At 44.3% G+C, this 16,728-nt stretch overlaps 1 protein-coding gene across 3 annotated transcripts in view; it reads left to right on the top strand.

The window, feature by feature from the left end:
- Positions 1-5,578, top strand: part of LOC118544478 (P2R1A-PPP2R2A-interacting phosphatase regulator 1) — a 60,996-nt gene extending 55,418 nt beyond the window's left edge. For 2 of the 3 annotated variants that reach the window (XM_078063867.1, XM_078063866.1), the window contains exon 11: positions 5,118-5,578. In XM_078063867.1, the coding sequence (XP_077919993.1) occupies positions 5,118-5,145 (28 nt within the window). In that variant the 3' untranslated portion in view covers positions 5,146-5,578. The remainder of the gene's footprint in view (positions 1-5,117) is intronic. The other variant, XR_013444469.1, reaches the window with a different exon arrangement.
- Positions 5,579-16,728: the final 11,150 nt, after the last annotated feature.

Below are 16,728 nucleotides of genomic sequence, written 5' to 3'. Positions count from 1 at the left end.
TGGTCACGTCGCAGCCATTTCTTGCAGTTTAAGCTAATGGTGTCCTCATTATTTTTGTAAAATTTCCATAATAGAAAAGTTTTCAAAGGAAGGAAAACAAATGAGCTGCCACCAGGCTCTTGCTAGGAATATTCAGGTTCTTTCCCATCCCAGCTCTTGTATCCTCTAATTGAGCGGAAATTCCCAATCCCCCATCTACCCTCTGAAACAGCAGTACTGCCTCCTGATTCCCTTTATTCTAAGACCCGGTACTATTCTCAGGACTTTTCCTGCTAACAGCAACCTCTCCCACCCTGTTGTGTGTTAATTGGGTACCACCTTATCCTCATTGCTGGTGAAGCTCATCGTGTTCTCAAAAAAAAATCACTTCTTTAGTTTCATATGATCACTTGACGTTCTCTTCCTGCCTCGAAGTCTATTATTAGCCATCCTAACTAATTTGGGGCCATGCCCTTATCCAGGTTACGTATAGTTATCATTCTGGGGGCTGATGTCTCCAGGACATCCAGTGTACAGCCCCGCCAGGTTCATCCTATGCCATCAGTAACCACACTTGTGTTCAGCTTTTCAGCCTTAAGTTGTTTTGCTTATGTCTGCGCTTCTCCTGTTACCTCAGAAGCTATGGTGACTTTGGCCTGGCCCCCAACACCTGCTAATCCATGCCTCGTTGTCTGTCCTCAGGGGGGCAGATGGCTTCCCCTTGCTGTGTCCCACAGTCTGTCAGCCAGCCCTGCTTGCATAGCCCACCAGCGCCCCAAACTGAATGAGTTCCCCCAACTTGAAGCCTCCCCTTTACCTCCTCTGCAAACAGCCTCCTCTGGCCCCCTTCCCCAGGCAGCCTGGGTTTAGCGTACCTTCCCTGTGCTCTCGCAGCTTCCTTTATCACACCGAAATGTGCTGGCCTCTTTTTTGGTCCTGTCCATCCTAGACTATGAGCTCCTGGGTTAAGGATCAAGACCGTGTCTTATGCTCCCTTGAATATCTCACACTGAGCACAGCATCAGTCACATGGTTAAATGCTCAAAATAATCCTTGTTTACAATTTTAATTTGAAATACTTTCAAGGTCCAGAAAATCGTATGCAAAAATAGTAAAAAGAACTTTCACATGCCCTTTATCAGGATTCATCTGTGGTTAGCATCTTGTTATATTGACCATTCTCTCTACACACACACACACAGACACACACATTTTTGTGTGTGAAGCACTTGAGAGTGAGTTGCAGACATCATATTCCTTTGCCCCCAATACTTCAATATGTATTTCCTAAGAACAAGGACATTCTGTTAGATAAACACAGTAAAGTTGGCAAATTCAAGAAATATAACACTGATATACCATACTATTATATAATCTACAGGTCATATTCCAGTTGTGCTAATTGTCCCAAGAATGTCCTTCATAGCTATTTTTTTTTCTGGTCCATGATGCAGTCTGGGATCACACATTGTATTTAGTTGTCATGTCTCTTGATTCTCTCAAGTGTCCTTCAATCTGGAGCAGCCCCCAGCCTTTCTTTGTCTTTCATGACATCAACCTTTTAGAAGAGTGTAGGCCAGTTACTTTGTAGAATGTTCCCCAGTTGGGGTTTGTCTGATGTGTCCTCATGATGAGAGGTTATACATTTCTGGCATGAGTAAAACATAAAAAGGCATATGATGATTGTTGATGATGTTAACTTTGATTAATTGGTTAAATGCCTACCATGTTTTTCCACCATAAAGATACGATTTTTCATGGGGCGCCTGGGTGGCTCAGTCGGTTAAGAGTCCAACTCTTGATTTTGGCTCAGGTCATGATCTCAGGGTCTTGAGATCAAGCCCCGCATGGGGCTCCGTGCTAGGCGTGGAATCTGCTTGATTCTCGCTCTCCCTCTGCTCCTCCACCCCCCTCCCTCTCTTAAAAAGAAAAAGATACGACTTTTCTTTTCGTACTTAATAACTAATGTATGAGGAGATACTTTGAGACTACGTTAAATAACATGTTTCTCATAAAACCTTCACTCTCTAGCTTTAGGATCCATTGATGACTCTTGCCTGAATCAGTTCTTACTATGGTGGCTGCCAAATAGTAATTTTCAAAATAACACCTATGCATTGATTAAATGAATTGCTCATTTGTCCTCCTTTGCTAGCACAAAGTCTAGGTAGTGAAGTCTAGGTGCAGACAAGCTGGCAGGGCTTGGAAACCTTAAATGAGGTCAGTTCTCCTCCAAGCCCCGCTGGCCTTTAGCAGGACCCAAAATGGACTCCATGGCCTTCCCAAGATGGTCTCCATGCTGAGGGCCCACGGCAGCCACTTGCTTAGTCGGCCCCATGCCTATAGGACCCATGCCTGCCTACTCTTACTATTTTCCATCAAACTTGGGGGCAGAGAAGGTAAAGGTTGGGGGTGGGGAGGCATTCTTGCCTTCCATTTTGACTTATTTGAAAAACATAAAACAGAACTCAGGATTCCACCCAACCTCTTCTGCCATTCTGGAGACCCACATTTTTAGGCACTGGGATCAAGGCATCATTTTCACGTGGGTTCCTGACAGAAAAGGAAAGTCACCATGACTACATGGAGGGCAGAGGGAAGTCCACAGGGGAGCTATTTTTGTTTGGGGACTGTATTTGTTTCCTAGGGCATCCATAACAAATTACCACCAACAGGGTGGCTTAACACACTAGAAATTCATTCTCTCACAGTTCCAGAAGCTAGAGTTTGAAATCAAGGTGTGGCAGGGGCATGCTCCCTCCAAAGCCTCTAGGGTAGGATCCTTCCTTGCCTCTTCCAGCTTCTGGTAGCCCCAGGTGTTTCCTGGCTTGTGGCTGCACGGCTTCAGTCTCGGCCTCCATCTTCCTCTAGCTATCTTCCCTCTGTGTCTGTGTGTGTCTTCACGTGACATTCTCTCTGTGTCTGTGTCTGTTCCCATTTCCCTCTTCTTATAAGGACATCAGTCATACTGGATTACAGCCCACCCTAATGACCTCATCTTAATTACATCTGCAAAGACCCTATTTCCATAAGGTCACATTCACAAGTACCCAGGGTTAGGGCTTCAACATATCTTTTTGGAGGGGGACCTGATTCAACCCATCACAAGGACCATGTCTGAAAATCCAACCCATCTGAGAACAGGAAGTGGAGTGCTATTCACTATGACACTTCAGCCTAGTATCATAGAGCTCTCTGTCCCTCCTGCTCACTCTGGTCTTGGTCGGCTTGCCAACATGTAAGGAAGGAAAATGAGATAGGCAGAACATCCTCAGCCCCCTTGAAATAGAGTTTGGACATAATTTTCAAATGAGCGCAAGCTAGTCACATGACCATTACCTAGAGGACAACAGTAGAGAACAGTAACAGTCTGCAAGGCTCTGGCCCCTGGACTCCTTTCTAGAATTCTCATAATTGCCATAGAAATAGATTTGTTACCATTTGACAGCTGGGGAGCATGAGACCCAGAGAGATGAAGTGACTGACAGTAAATTTCACACAGGGCAGTTTCGTGTCTATGGAGCATAGAGCCTCGCCCCGTGGCAGGCAGGCAGTAAATATTTGTTGCCTGAATGAGTGAATGAATGACTAAATCAGAGACGGTATCTCTGGTCTTCATTTTCTGATCCGTTCCTCTTTCCACTGTCCCTCACAAATGACTGCAGACTGAGGTGTGGTCCCAAGACAATGGAGTATAGAAGGGTCACTTCTTTTGCTATCTTTAATAGCAATTTGCTATTAAATTCTTTTGCTATCTTTAATAACCTTCTGAATTCTGTGGTAATGAACATGTCAGTCTAGTTGATTTCTTTTCCTGCTCCACTTCTGATAAACTGATCAAGATGCCATTTTGTCAAGATACTTAGGCATTGGCTTTAATTTTACTCGAGCTATGTAACTGTCTAAAAATTATTTTTAAAATTGTATATTTTAAAATATAGATTATAAAATTATATTTGCACTAAAGGCAGGCCTTAGCACATAGACTGTTTTACTGTAACAGTGTATCAAGGAAGTAAAGAATTCAGCATGTTACTTTCATATCTTTGAAACAGAATATTGGGGCGCCTGGGTGCCTCAGTCGGTTAAGCGTCTGCCTTTGGCTCAGGTCATGATCCCAGGGTCCTCGGATCGAGCCCCACATTGGGCTCCCTACTCAGCAGGGAGTCTTTAAAAAAAAGAAAGAGAATATTGATATTCCCTTACACCCATTTCTGGGTCTCCGTCAGCATCACTGAGGTACCCAGGAAGGGCCCATGCAGCCTAGCCAACAAGGACTCATTAACAGTGTGCTGTGTACCCAACCACATGCTAGGTGCTGGGGTGGGTGGGGGAGAAGAGAAGGAAGCTCTCTCAAGGAGCTTCCAGTCTAGTGAACCATGTGGCATCCACATGGGAAACAGTGAGCAAAGAGAAGTTGACACTTGCTAAGCACCTATTAGGTGCCAGTCACTGGACAAACCCTGTGAGGCAGGTATGACCCCTATTTAACAGATGAGCAAACTGAGGAGCAGAGAGGTTAAGACGACTTGCCCAAGATCACATCGCTAGTAAGTGGTAGAACTAGGATTTGAACCCAGCAGGCCTGGGACTCACCATAAGAGAATAAGATGAGACAGCTTATAGTCAAGTATTTGGTTGAATGGGCCAGATGAGATGCACTCAAGAAGGTTCAGTGAGATGGGTGGAATCTAAGAAGGCCAAGATGGGGCCTCTGGGAGATAGAGTGTGTCAGGAAACTGACAGCCTGTGGCAGGTGCCCCCACGCCAAATTCCTGTAGAACCTGCCCATTCCAACCACCTGTTCCCACTGAAGGGCCCAGGCTCGGTCCATCTCCTTGTCTGCTGTATTTGGGAAGGTGGGGAGGAGAAGCTGGGTCACATTTCTCCCTTCAACTCAAACTGGCCCTCTCTGAGGCTAGCTGAGCCGTTTATCTTCCAAGTGCCTGACCTCCTGGGGCAGTTTCTCAACCCAGAAGCACAGCTCCCTTTGAGCTGAGAGGAGCCTCTCTTTCAAGAACCACAAGACCCCACATCCCCCTGGCCTGCCCTCTCCCTCCTTTCCTACCCTTATGCTTCTGTTCATGTAGAAGGCATGAAAGGAATTTAACGTGTTTCTGCTTTTTTTTCCATGGCAGGGAGAAGAGCTGGCCTAGTCAGATATAGAATCTTCCCAGTCTGCTCAAGCCATTACCAATCAAATAGCCTCCGTCTGACACATCAGATTTGTAGAGTAAAATAAAAGAAGGGCACGTTCACTCTTCTTTTCCCCCCAATGAAGAAAAGGAAAAGTTTCTTCCTAAGTTTGTAGTTCTAATTCTCAACAGTTATGGTGTTTGGGGGTGGGGAGGTGGGGGTAGGGTTCTCTCAAAAGAAAAATGGGATAAATGAAAGGTTTTGTACGTCACTTAAAAGAAATGCAGAGGGGCACCTGGGTGGCTCAGTTGTTAAGCGTCTGCCTTCAGCTCAGGTCACGATCCCAGGGTCCTGGGATCGAGTCCTGCATCGGGCTCCTTGCTCAGGGCGGTGGGTGGGGGGAGCCTGCTTCTCCCTCTGCCTGCCACTCTCTCTACTTGTTCTCTCTCCCTGACAAATAAATTTTTTTAAAAGTCTTTTAAAAAAATAAAAAGAAATAAAAAAGAAAAGAAATGCAGAATTGTGCTCGGATCTTTTAGACTTTTTATTTTGAAATAAGGATAGATTCACAGGAAGTTGCCCTTCACCCAATCTCCCGCACTGATTATATCACACATAATTGCAGTACCATATAAAGCCCAGAAAACTGACATAGGTACGATGTGTGTGTATAGTTGTATTTTTATTACATGTATAGATTTGTGTGACCACCACCACAATCAAGATAAAAAACTATTCCGTCACCACAAAGATCTCCCTGGTGTGTCCCTCTGTATTCACACCCACCCTGCCCCCCACCACCATCCCTAACCTCTGGCAACCATCAATTTGTTCTCCCATCTCTATAATCGTGTACTTTAAAAACTACAGTTCCCTTATCAAAATGAATTGGCACCTCCAGCTTTCACAGAGTCTCAGGCTCGAAGGAGTGACTTCTCCAGCCCAGTTCCGCGCCTCCCCCCACTCCGGCCCCTGGGCCCAAATTCCCTCTCTAGTCCTTCCAAGCATCCATCCAGCCATTACAACGTGCAAACCAGAACCTTCTCCAGGATCCTGAGGTATGTGATATAAATATTTAGAGCAAGAACATCGTTTCCTCCTACAAAATTATAATTATCGAAACTCTTACCCTTAGATTAAATATTACAAAAACCTCACTCATGTGCTGATTTTCCCATCACAAGCTGTTCTATCCCAAGCGAGCATCTCCTTTTTCCATTCTTTGACCTAGTGAGAGGGAGGAGGTGCAGGAGGCCCGGAAGGCTCACAGAAAATTCCAGAAATCCCTTCCTTACCAATAGGTTAAATCGTCTGGCCTCCAGCAGTTGGGGCCTTTCAGATGTAAGTGGCGCATGTGTGGAATTTTATTTCTCATCTGATGGTGACTGTGTTATCTCCATCCTATCTACAAGTCATCCCCAGGGAGATAATCTGAACTGGAGCCCAACCGCCCTGGAGCCCAACTCCCCAGGACTCACTTGTGGTGGGTCAGAGAGCTTCGCAGGGCGCTCCGTAGCCTGGAACATTAGAAACTCATGACTCAAAATCATGCGAAGACCAGAAGGGGCTAGCAGAAGTCAAGCCATGGGGCTTCAATGTCTAGGATTAACTTGGATCCCCCACCTCCTCTCCCCTGGACTGTTTTGAAATCTTTCCACTTTGCACAAACTGAACTTGCTCTTCACAAGGAGCACCTTGTTCTCCTCCCCCAGAGAGCAGCGCGTACACAAATCCAGACTCAGACCCGTTAGGATGTGCCCTTTAGAAGAGATGACTTCAAAAATGTGGAGGTGGGGAGGGCACCTGATTGGGGGGACAGGAAGCATTGCAAGCTGATGAATACCTTCCTCCTTCTTGAAGTATGGCCAACAGTACCTTAGCTTCCCGCTTTCTGAGTGGGGGGCTCCTGCCTTCCAGAACATTCTGCACTTCCCCTTAGGTGAGGAGAGTATGAGCAGCGAGGGAGGGAAGGAGAGACGACAGCTAGCGGTGTGCCCCACCCCAAGTGCCATTGCTCTGGGTCCCCATCGCAAGGCTGGCGGCCTGCAGTATGCATGGTGAATGCAGCTATTCACGGCTCAGTGTTTGCCCCTTCGCCAAATAACCTGCGTGTGTGATTTGTCATTTCCAAAGTGAGAACATATCTCCAACCGCTTTAATAATCCTGACATGTGCTGAGCTGCTTTGGTTTTTAGGGGGTAATTTCTGTGGTTCCTCTTGGGCTAGTTCTTCAACCTGTGGTAGCTGGATAGACCACAGGGCCAGTTCCTGGTCGGGAAGCTGCTCAGGGCTCTGCCCCTTGCTCGCTGGGAGGCCTCCTGCTGGGAGGAAGGTAACTTCAACCCTCCTGGCCTCAGTTCCCTCGTTGACAAAAGAGGGATAAATAACGACTGCCCTCCTAACCTGACAAAGGAGGTCATTTAGATAAACACAGTAGCAGCATCTTTGTGCAAGTTTCAGAGGGAAAATGTAGTGGTCAAAACATTCAAATACAGTGTTAAAAATATTGTTTAAGATGCCTGGGTGGCTCAGTCCTTAAGCTTCTGCCTTCGGCTCAGGTCATGATCCCGGGGACCTGGGATCGAGCTCCCAGCTCAGCAGGGAGCCTGCTTCTCCCTCTCCCACTCCCCCTGCTTGTGTTCCCTCTCCAGCTGTGTCTCTCTCTGTCAAATAAATAAATACAATCTTTAAAAAAATACATTGTTTTAAAATGTTCTTCGATGTTTAGAAAAACATTTTTTTTTTGTAATACAAATGGTTACTTTTATTTATTTTTTACTATGTTTTTTTCTTTTAATTCCAGTATAGTTAACATACGGTGTTATATGAGTTTCAGGTGTACAATATAGTGATTCAACAAGTCTATACATGACTCAGTGCTCATCATGATAAGTGTCCTCTCTTAGTCTCCATCACGTAGTCCACCCAGCCCTCCACCCTCCTCCCCGCTGGTAACCATCAGTTCATTCTCTATAGTTAAGAGTCTGTTTCTTGACTTCTCTCTCTCTTTTTTTCCTTTGCTCATTTGTTTCTTAGATTCCACATATGAGTGAAATCCCATGGTATTTGTCCTTCTCTGACTGCCTTATTTCACTTAGCATTACACTCTCTGGCTCCATCCATGTTGTTACAAGTGGCAAGATTTCATTCTTGTTATGGCTGAAGAATATTCCATTGTATATATATATACCACATCTTTATCCATTCGTCTGTTGATGGGTATTTGGGCTGCTTCCATAATGTAGCTATTGTAAATAATGCTGCCATAAACATAAGGGTGCACGGATCCCTTTGAATGAGTGTTTTTGTATTTTGGGAGGAAATACCCAGGAATGCAACTACTATATTATAGGGTAGTTCTATTTTTAATTTTTTGAGGAACCTCCATACTGTTTTCCAGAGTGGCTGCACCAGTTTGTATTCCCACCAACAGTGCACGAGGGTTCCTTTTTCTCCACATCCTCGCCAATACTTGTTGTTTCTTGTGGTTTTGATTTTAGCCATTCTGACCTGTGTGAGGTGATAACTCGTAGTTATGATTTGCATTTCCCTGATGATGAGGGATGTTGAGCATCTTTTCGTGTGTCTGTTGACCATCTGTAGGTCTTCTTCAGAGAAATATCTGTTCATGTCTTCTGCCCATTTTTTAATTGGATTATTTGTTTCTTGGGGTGTTAAGTTGTATCAGTTCTTTATATATTTTGGATACTAACCCTTTATCAGATATATCATTTGCAAATATTTTCTCTGATTCAGTAGGTTGCCTTCTGGTTTTATTGACTGTTTCCTTTGCTGAGCAGAAGCTTTTTATTTTGATGTAGTCCTGATCCTTTATTTTTGTTTTTGTTTCCCTTGCCTCAGGAGACATATCTAGAAGGGTGTTGCTACAACCAATGTCAGAGAAATTATTGCTCGTGCTCTCTTCTAGGATTTTTATGATTTCATGTCTCACATTTAGATCCTTAATCAAATTTGAGTTTATTTTTGTGTATGGTGGAAGAAAGTGGTCCAGTTTCATTCTTTTGCATGTAGCTCTTTGTATTCACCAGTTTGTATTCAACGCCATTTGCTGAAGAGATTATCTTTTCCCCATTGCATATTCTCTCCTTTCTTGAAGATTAATTGACCATATAATTAGGGGCTTATTTCTGCGTTTTCTCTTCTGTTCCATCGATCTATGGGCCTGTTTTTGTGCCAGTACCATACTATTTTGATTACTACAGCTTTGTAATATAACTTGAAGTCTGGAATTATCATACCTCCAGTTTTTTTCTTTTTCAAGATTACTTTGGCTATTTGGGGTCTTTTGTGGGAGCTTTTCCCCTAAGGTCAGGAACAAGACAAGGATGTCCACTTTCACCACTTTTATTCAACATAGTACTGGAAGTCCCAGCTACAGAAATCAAACAGCAAAAAGAAATAAAATGCATCCAAATTGGTAAGGCAGAAGTAAAACTTTCACTATTTGCAGATGACATGATACTATCTATAGAAAACCCTAAAGACTCCACCAAATACTAGAACTGATAAATGAATTCACTAATGTCACAGGATACAGAACCAATGTACAGAAATCTGTGGCATTTCTATACACTAATAATGAAGCAGCAGAAAGAGAAATTAAGAAAACAATCCCATTTACAATTGCACCAAAAATAATAAAATACCCAGGGATAAACTTAACCAAAGAGGTGAAAGACCTATGCTCTGAAAACTATAAAACACTGATGAAAGAAATTGAAGAGGATACAAAGAAATGGAAAGACATTCCATGCTCATGGACTGGAAGAACAAATATTGTTAAAATGTCTCTACCACCCAAAGCAACCTACAGATTCAATGCAATCCCTATCAAAATGCCAACAGCATTTCTCACAGAGCTAGAACAAACAATCCTAAATTTTCTATGGAACCACAAAAGACCCCGAATAGCCAAAGCAATCTTGAAATAGAAAAACATTCTTAAGGGACACCTGGGTGTCTCAGTCGGTGAAGCATCTGCCTTCGGCTCAGGTCATGACCCCAGGGTCCTGGGATCAAGTCCCACATCGGCTCCCTGCTCAGTGGGGAGCCTGCTTCTCCTTCTCCCTCTGCCCCTCCCCCGCTTGTGCTTTCTCTCTGACAAATAAATAAATAAAATCTTAAAAAAAAAAGAAAAACATTCTTAAAATAACTCTTAGTCTTATCTATTTTACCTTAGGCCTGGTTTTTTGGCCTATTTGGACTCAATTCTTACTATTCATTATATTTTTTAGCATGAGGGTGAGGTTGGCTATAAAATATTATGAAATCGTTAGAATGTGGGGTTAAAAAAAAAGAGCGTGGGATAAAGTGATCCTAATACTAGGAATCTGATCTCATGCATAAAGACAGTTGGCTTTGTTAAGCCGGTATGCTTACCACTTTTCAGAAAGATTGACTGTTGCCCAACAGCGAGATGTGCCCAGGTCATTGGGTTGTAAAGTGCAAAGTCAATCAGAATCACCCCTGTAGCGTCTATCAGCAGGCCAGTTTGCATGCCTCTTCACCTGGCCTTCTTTTGTGAGAGCAGATTGCCCTGAACTGGATCCCGGGGGCTTTGAGCTGAGAACTTCATCAGGTTCCTGCTACCAGCTAATTAATCATCAAATCAACTCACTGCAAAACCAAGTAGCCATGCTGATCCATTAATGCAGGTCCCCAGAGTCATTAGGACAGCTGAAAGAGGAGGAAATGGATTGATCTCCTCCCGGGGTTACAGGGGAGAAGCTCCTAAAATCTGATGAGTCCCTGCTAACCTGGCGGTATAATCCAGGAATGATGCTTTTCCTACCTTTTCCTGTAATATTCCTTTAAAAAAGCTACTCAGCAAACAAAAGGTCCTGTGGCCTTGCCCAGCAGTGCTCAGCCACTGAGAGGTCCCCCTGGCGTGTAAGCCACGCTCTTGCACAGAGCTAAAGGCTCAGACCACCCAGCTGGTTGGAAAGTGAAAACGCAGTCAATTATCTATCCTTTCCGGCCATGCGATGTCAAACCGGTCTGGCTGATAAACTGCGTTGCCCAGCTGTTCAGGTCTGTAACCTATCTTCCCTTCCTTCTGGGAGAGCTTGTGGTTGCAGTTTGGTTCATATTTGGGTCAAAGGTCACTGTCAAGAGGGAGGAGCTTTGTTTGATAATTGCTCCAGTTTTTTTTTTCCTGAAATATTGAGCTGTCTACATGATGCCATAATAATGGATGGAAAAGTGAAAAGGTCTTTCAGTGGAGTAAGCGATCACTTGCGTGATAGCAGACGGTTTGGTTTTCTGTTGCTGTTGTTGCCAAGACGGCTGGTTGGTGTGTGTTGTGTAAACACATACTCTTTTTTTTTTTTTTTTTTTTTTTTTACTGAGTTGCCCCAAAAGTGAACTCCCTAGTGGGGAGCCTGCATGATATTAAGTGGTAAAATCATCAACTGTAAAGCCAGATGGACCGAAATGTATTTGCTGTGAGATCTTGGGAAGGCTGAATAATATCTCTGAGCCTCAGTTATCTCATCTGTAAATTGGGCAAGATAATATCTGCCTTGAAGTGTTGTTGCAGGATGGTTAGGAGGCTATTTTAAGTGTCTACCTTGGGTCAGGCAGTCAGTATTTCTTAACTTTTAATGCACATACAGATCACGCGGGGATCTCGTTAAACTGCTGACTCTGATTCAGTAGGTCAGGGGTGGGGCGGGAGGTTCTTCATTGCCAATTCCCTCCCAGCTGATACCCATGCTGCTGGTCCACGGACCATACTTGGAGTAGCAAGTAGGTCATTTGCAAAGCGCCTAGCACAGTTAGTGATTAATACATGATCACCCCACAATAATTCAACCAACTCACTTAAAAATTACTGAGAAGACATTGCCTCAGTTTTGTTTTTTTTTTTTTTTTCTTTCTGGGGCACCTGGGTGGCTCAGTCGGTGAAGCATCTGCCTTCAGCTCAGGTCATGATCTCAGGGTCCTGGGATCGAGCCCTGCATAGGGCTCCCTGCTCAGCGGGGTGTCTGCTTCTCCCTCTGCCCTCCCCTGTGCGTGCTCTCTCTGTCTCAAATAAAATAAAATTTTTTTAAAAAAATTCCTTTTTCCTCAAATGTAATACCGGTCTGCCTCTAGCTATGTTCCCATAGCCTTTGCAAAATGGCTCTTTGAGATTGGCCGTGGTTGGTCATTTCTGAAGGCAGGTAATGGGTACGTGGGAGGGGTTCATTATACTAGTCTCTCTTCCTTTGTACATGTTTAACATTTTCCAAAATACATTTATTAAATTAAAAAAAGAAAACCCCAACAGAAGATTTTTAGGGCAGTAATACTCTTGTATGATACTGTAATGGTGGGTCATGTCACTATACATCTGTCCAAACCCACAGAAAATACACCATGAGTGAACCCTAATATAAACAATGGACTTTGAGTGATAATGACCTGTCAGTGTAGGTTCATCCATTGTAACAAATGCACAGCTGGGGGTTATGGATAGTAGAGAGGCTATGGGTGTCTTGTGGGGGGCAGGGGATATGTGGGAACTCTCGGTACTTTCTGTTCAAGTTTGCTGTGCACCCAGAACTGTTCTAAACAGTAGAGTCTATTAAGAAAAACCACACAAACAAACAAAAAACACCTGTTTCCTAACAGCCTGAGAACAGCGGGAGATACAGGTTGCCTGGTAGAGTGATTACCTCCAAAAACATGTTCATTAGAAGAGAGAAAGCTTTCATTTCGATTCTGCAAATAAATCCATTCCTAACCTTGCCTTCTGTGACCTATGATTACATAAAAGTAACTGACCCATCCACCCCAGGATGTAGCACATTTTTTCCCGTACCATTAGCACAGTTCACACTTCATTTTATCACAACGCTTTGTGCATTGTTTTTCTCTGCCGTGGTGGACTAAAATCCGTCCACATCCTCAAAAAATCACTTATTCTTTTCCCTTTGTTGAATCAGGGCTTCCCTCCACCTACCTGGATCACGTCCTGAGCTGCGCAGCTCGTGTGTTCATTAAGCCAGTGATTCACAAAGCAAGGGCCAAGCTAATTGGAAAATGCATTTGGTGAGCTGGACATTGCCCATTGAACTGGGCCCAGTTTTTATTAGGCACTGAGCTGACATTAAATCTTTGGACATCTTTTGATTAACCAAGTGACAGGGGGGCAAATCAGAAAGAAAGAAAATGAACAAAATAAGGAAAGGGCCAGCTTGAGCTTGGTCCATTTGCCATTCTTTTTTCTCTTGGTTCTATAAAGCCTCTCTAAACCAGTGTCCTAATTGATTCCTCTCTTTTCTGCCTATGACTTTACTTAAAGGGTCTTTGATGTGGTAACTGGACAAGGCCTCATCCCAGTAGCCTGTAGCTGGGTCAACGCTTTGTGACTCTGTTTGGTATTTAATCCTGGAGAGTAATGTTCCGCTCTGGTATGTTGTTTATCACTTCCAGATTATAGGTGTAGCAAATATTTTCCTAATGAAATAATCACGAACTTGGCATTCTCCTGCTGACATAACACAGCCAGGCTCTGCGGGGCTCTCCATCCGAATCTTCTAGTGGAACTGCGGGGTCCCACCTCCACCGCACGCCCTCCGATGTCCTTTGGGTCCGTTTTGAATTGTTCCCTTTGTGTTCTCTCAAAATGTCAGGGCTTTCGGTGCTACTGGCAGTCTTCAGTCTTTTTCATAATAACAGAGTTTTGAAATGTCAGCGTTCTGTTTCCGTGTGCGTGTTGAAACCCGTGGGTGTCTCCTGGGCGGCTGCCCTGTCGCCGCTCCGCTCAAGTGTTCCCCGAGTGAAAACATCCAGGAGAGACGCTCGTCTCCAGAATCCCTTCTAGAAACCTGAAACTTGACAGGCTGCCTTTGTCCAGCTCCTTTTGAAGTTAACTTGGGTGGCAGAATTGTGCAGGCCTCACGATTTCTCGAGGGGACAGAAACACCTGCAGCGACAGATAATTACAGCGCCTGCCATGCGTCTTGCCGTGCATTTCCTGTTTGCTGGCTGCTTTCGGGATGAATCATATTTGCTTGCACGGTGACAACTATTTCTTTACCCTGTTCCTGATGAAACTTTGCCATACCTGGGGCCCTTGGGGAGGCTGGTTCTTCCCTCAGCAGCCCACGTTCGGCCCCTGGAATCATGGCAGGGGAAAGGGCTTTCTTTGTGGCACACGGGAAATAATGGCCCGTCCCTCGTCCCTTGGAGTCTCGACCATCTCCCTGGAAAGTGCCTTAAAGCCACCTGCCTCACCTCGCGGCACATTCACCCTTGCCTTTGCTTGCAGGCCCAGCCCCTCTCTGGGTGGGACTCCAGCACAGCCTTGAAGGGGGGACCGCAAATCCACGCGGCGCCGACACGCACCGGACCTGTGATCCCTTGCCGGTCACCCAGCTCTTGAGGGTGAGAGCCTGTCCACATGTGACAGGGTTCAAATGAAAGGGAAGGCCTTAAGTGAGTTGAATTAAGTAATCTCTAATAGGGAAGATCCAACTGCTTGATGATTCTGGGAATCTACTTGAGAAACTCATGGGGAGGGGGTGTCCTTTTACAAAACGGGGAAATTAGACACTTCAGAGAGGAGGAAAGCTGCCTAGGAGAGACACTGGTTACAAATTTAGTCTTTGATATGAAATACTGCTACTGAGTCATCGACAATAAACCCCTTCCAAGATTATAAGGGGATAAATTCTCCCGTACTGTTATCTAGCACCTTTATGGTTTCCTTTTTTTTGTTTTTTTTACATTTAAGTTGTTGATCCATTTAGTTTATCCTGGTAGCATGCATCAGTCCAACTTCAATTTGTTCTAGATGGCTATTCAGTTGTTTTCATGCCATTTATTGACCAGTATATTGTTTTTCTGTTTTGAGAGGACACCTCTAGCATATACGAAATTCCCAGATGCCTTTGGGTCTATTTCTGTACTTTCAATTCTTTTCCATTGGTCTATTCATGGGCCAAGGCCACAGTTAGAATTATTGGGGTTATATAAATGTTTTAATTTCTGGAAGAATTTCTCCCATTAATCTTCTTTTGAAGAGTTTTCTTAGCTGTGCTTATTTCTCCGTATGAATCTAGAATCAACTTGTCTAGGTTAAGAAAAGACACCAAAACTCTTGGTATTCTTATTGGAACCATATTAAATTTATATAACTTAGAAACAATGGAGGGGCCCCTGGGGGGTGCTCAGTCAGTTGAGTGTCTGACTCGATCTCAGCTCAGATATTTTTTTTTTAAAGATTTTATTTGTCAGAGAGAGAGCACAAGCAGGGGATGCGGCAGGCAGAGGGAGAGGCAGGCTCCCCGCGGAGCAAGGAACCTGATACAGGACTCGATCCCAGGACCCCGAGATCATGACCTGAGCCGAAGGCAGAAGCTTAACTGATTGAGCCACCCAAGCATCCCTCAGCTCAGGTCCTGATCTCAGGGTCGTTTGAGTTCAAGCCCCATGTTGGGTTCCACACTGGGTGTGGAGCCTACCTTAAAAAAAAAAAAAAAAAACCTATTAGAGGCGCCTGGGTGGCTCAGTCCTTAAGCGTCTGCCTTCGGCTCAGGTCATGGTCCCAGGGTCCTGGGATCGAGCCCCGCGTCAGGCTCCCTGCTCGGCGGGAAGCCTGCCTCTCCCTCTCCCACTCCCCCTGCTTGTGTTCCCTCTCTCGCTGTGTCTCTGTCAAATAAATAAATAAAATCTTAAAAAAAAAAACTATTAAAAAAGAAACAAGGGAAATTTTAATGATGTCAAGACTGTATGTCCGAGAACAGTAAGATGGCTTTCCATTTGCTCAAGTCTAGTTTTCTGTTTACCGAAAGTGTCTTATAGTTTCCCTCATAAAAAATTTTGAACTTTAAATTTAAACCTAGGGTTTTTGAATTTTAATTTTTTTGCGAACACAAATGGATTATCCTTCAAACTGGTGTCTGTGTGTACGTATGTAAATATGATCTGTAACCTTGGAATGATCTGGGGTTTTCTAGGATTCAAAATCCAGAAGTCATCAAAGATTCATAAATTCGACTACCCCCAGATTAAGTTTTCCATGGTAAACATACTATAAGCGGAGTCAAGAGAAAAATGAGAAGCTAGAAGGAAGTCTTTGCAACTCATTATCACAAAATGCTCCTACAAGCCAAGAACAACCCACCCACCAGAGAGCAGGGGGTGGGGGAACAGAGGATATGAACAAATAGCTCTCTGAAGATGTGGCCCACCTCACTTTGGGGTTAATAAAGAAAGTACACTGAGATGCCACTTATCCATCAGATGAGCAAAACACACGGCTGCTGGGACGGTGGGAGAACAGACACTTCTCGGGCAGTGCTGGTAAAACCGGTCAGGAGGGAACTGGCTAAGTGAATTATGCTACACGCCACACAAGAAAACACTCGGCAGCTATTAGGAAAAAGAATGAGGATCCTCTTTAGCTACTGATCCAGAAAATTCTCCTGGATATAGTGTCAAGTGGAAAAGAGCTAGGTGTTTGCAACGATGTGGATGGAACTGGAGGGTATGATGCTAAGCGAAGTAAGTCCATCAGAGAAAGACAAGTATCATATGATCTCACTGATATGAGGAATTTGAGAAACAAGACAGAGGATCATAGGGGAAGGGAGGGAAAAATGA

The sequence above is a fragment of the Halichoerus grypus genome, chromosome X, assembly GCF_964656455.1.
Source record: "Halichoerus grypus chromosome X, mHalGry1.hap1.1, whole genome shotgun sequence".
NCBI lineage: Eukaryota > Metazoa > Chordata > Mammalia > Carnivora > Phocidae > Halichoerus > Halichoerus grypus.
This window is presented reverse-complemented; position numbering and strand designations above follow the sequence as displayed.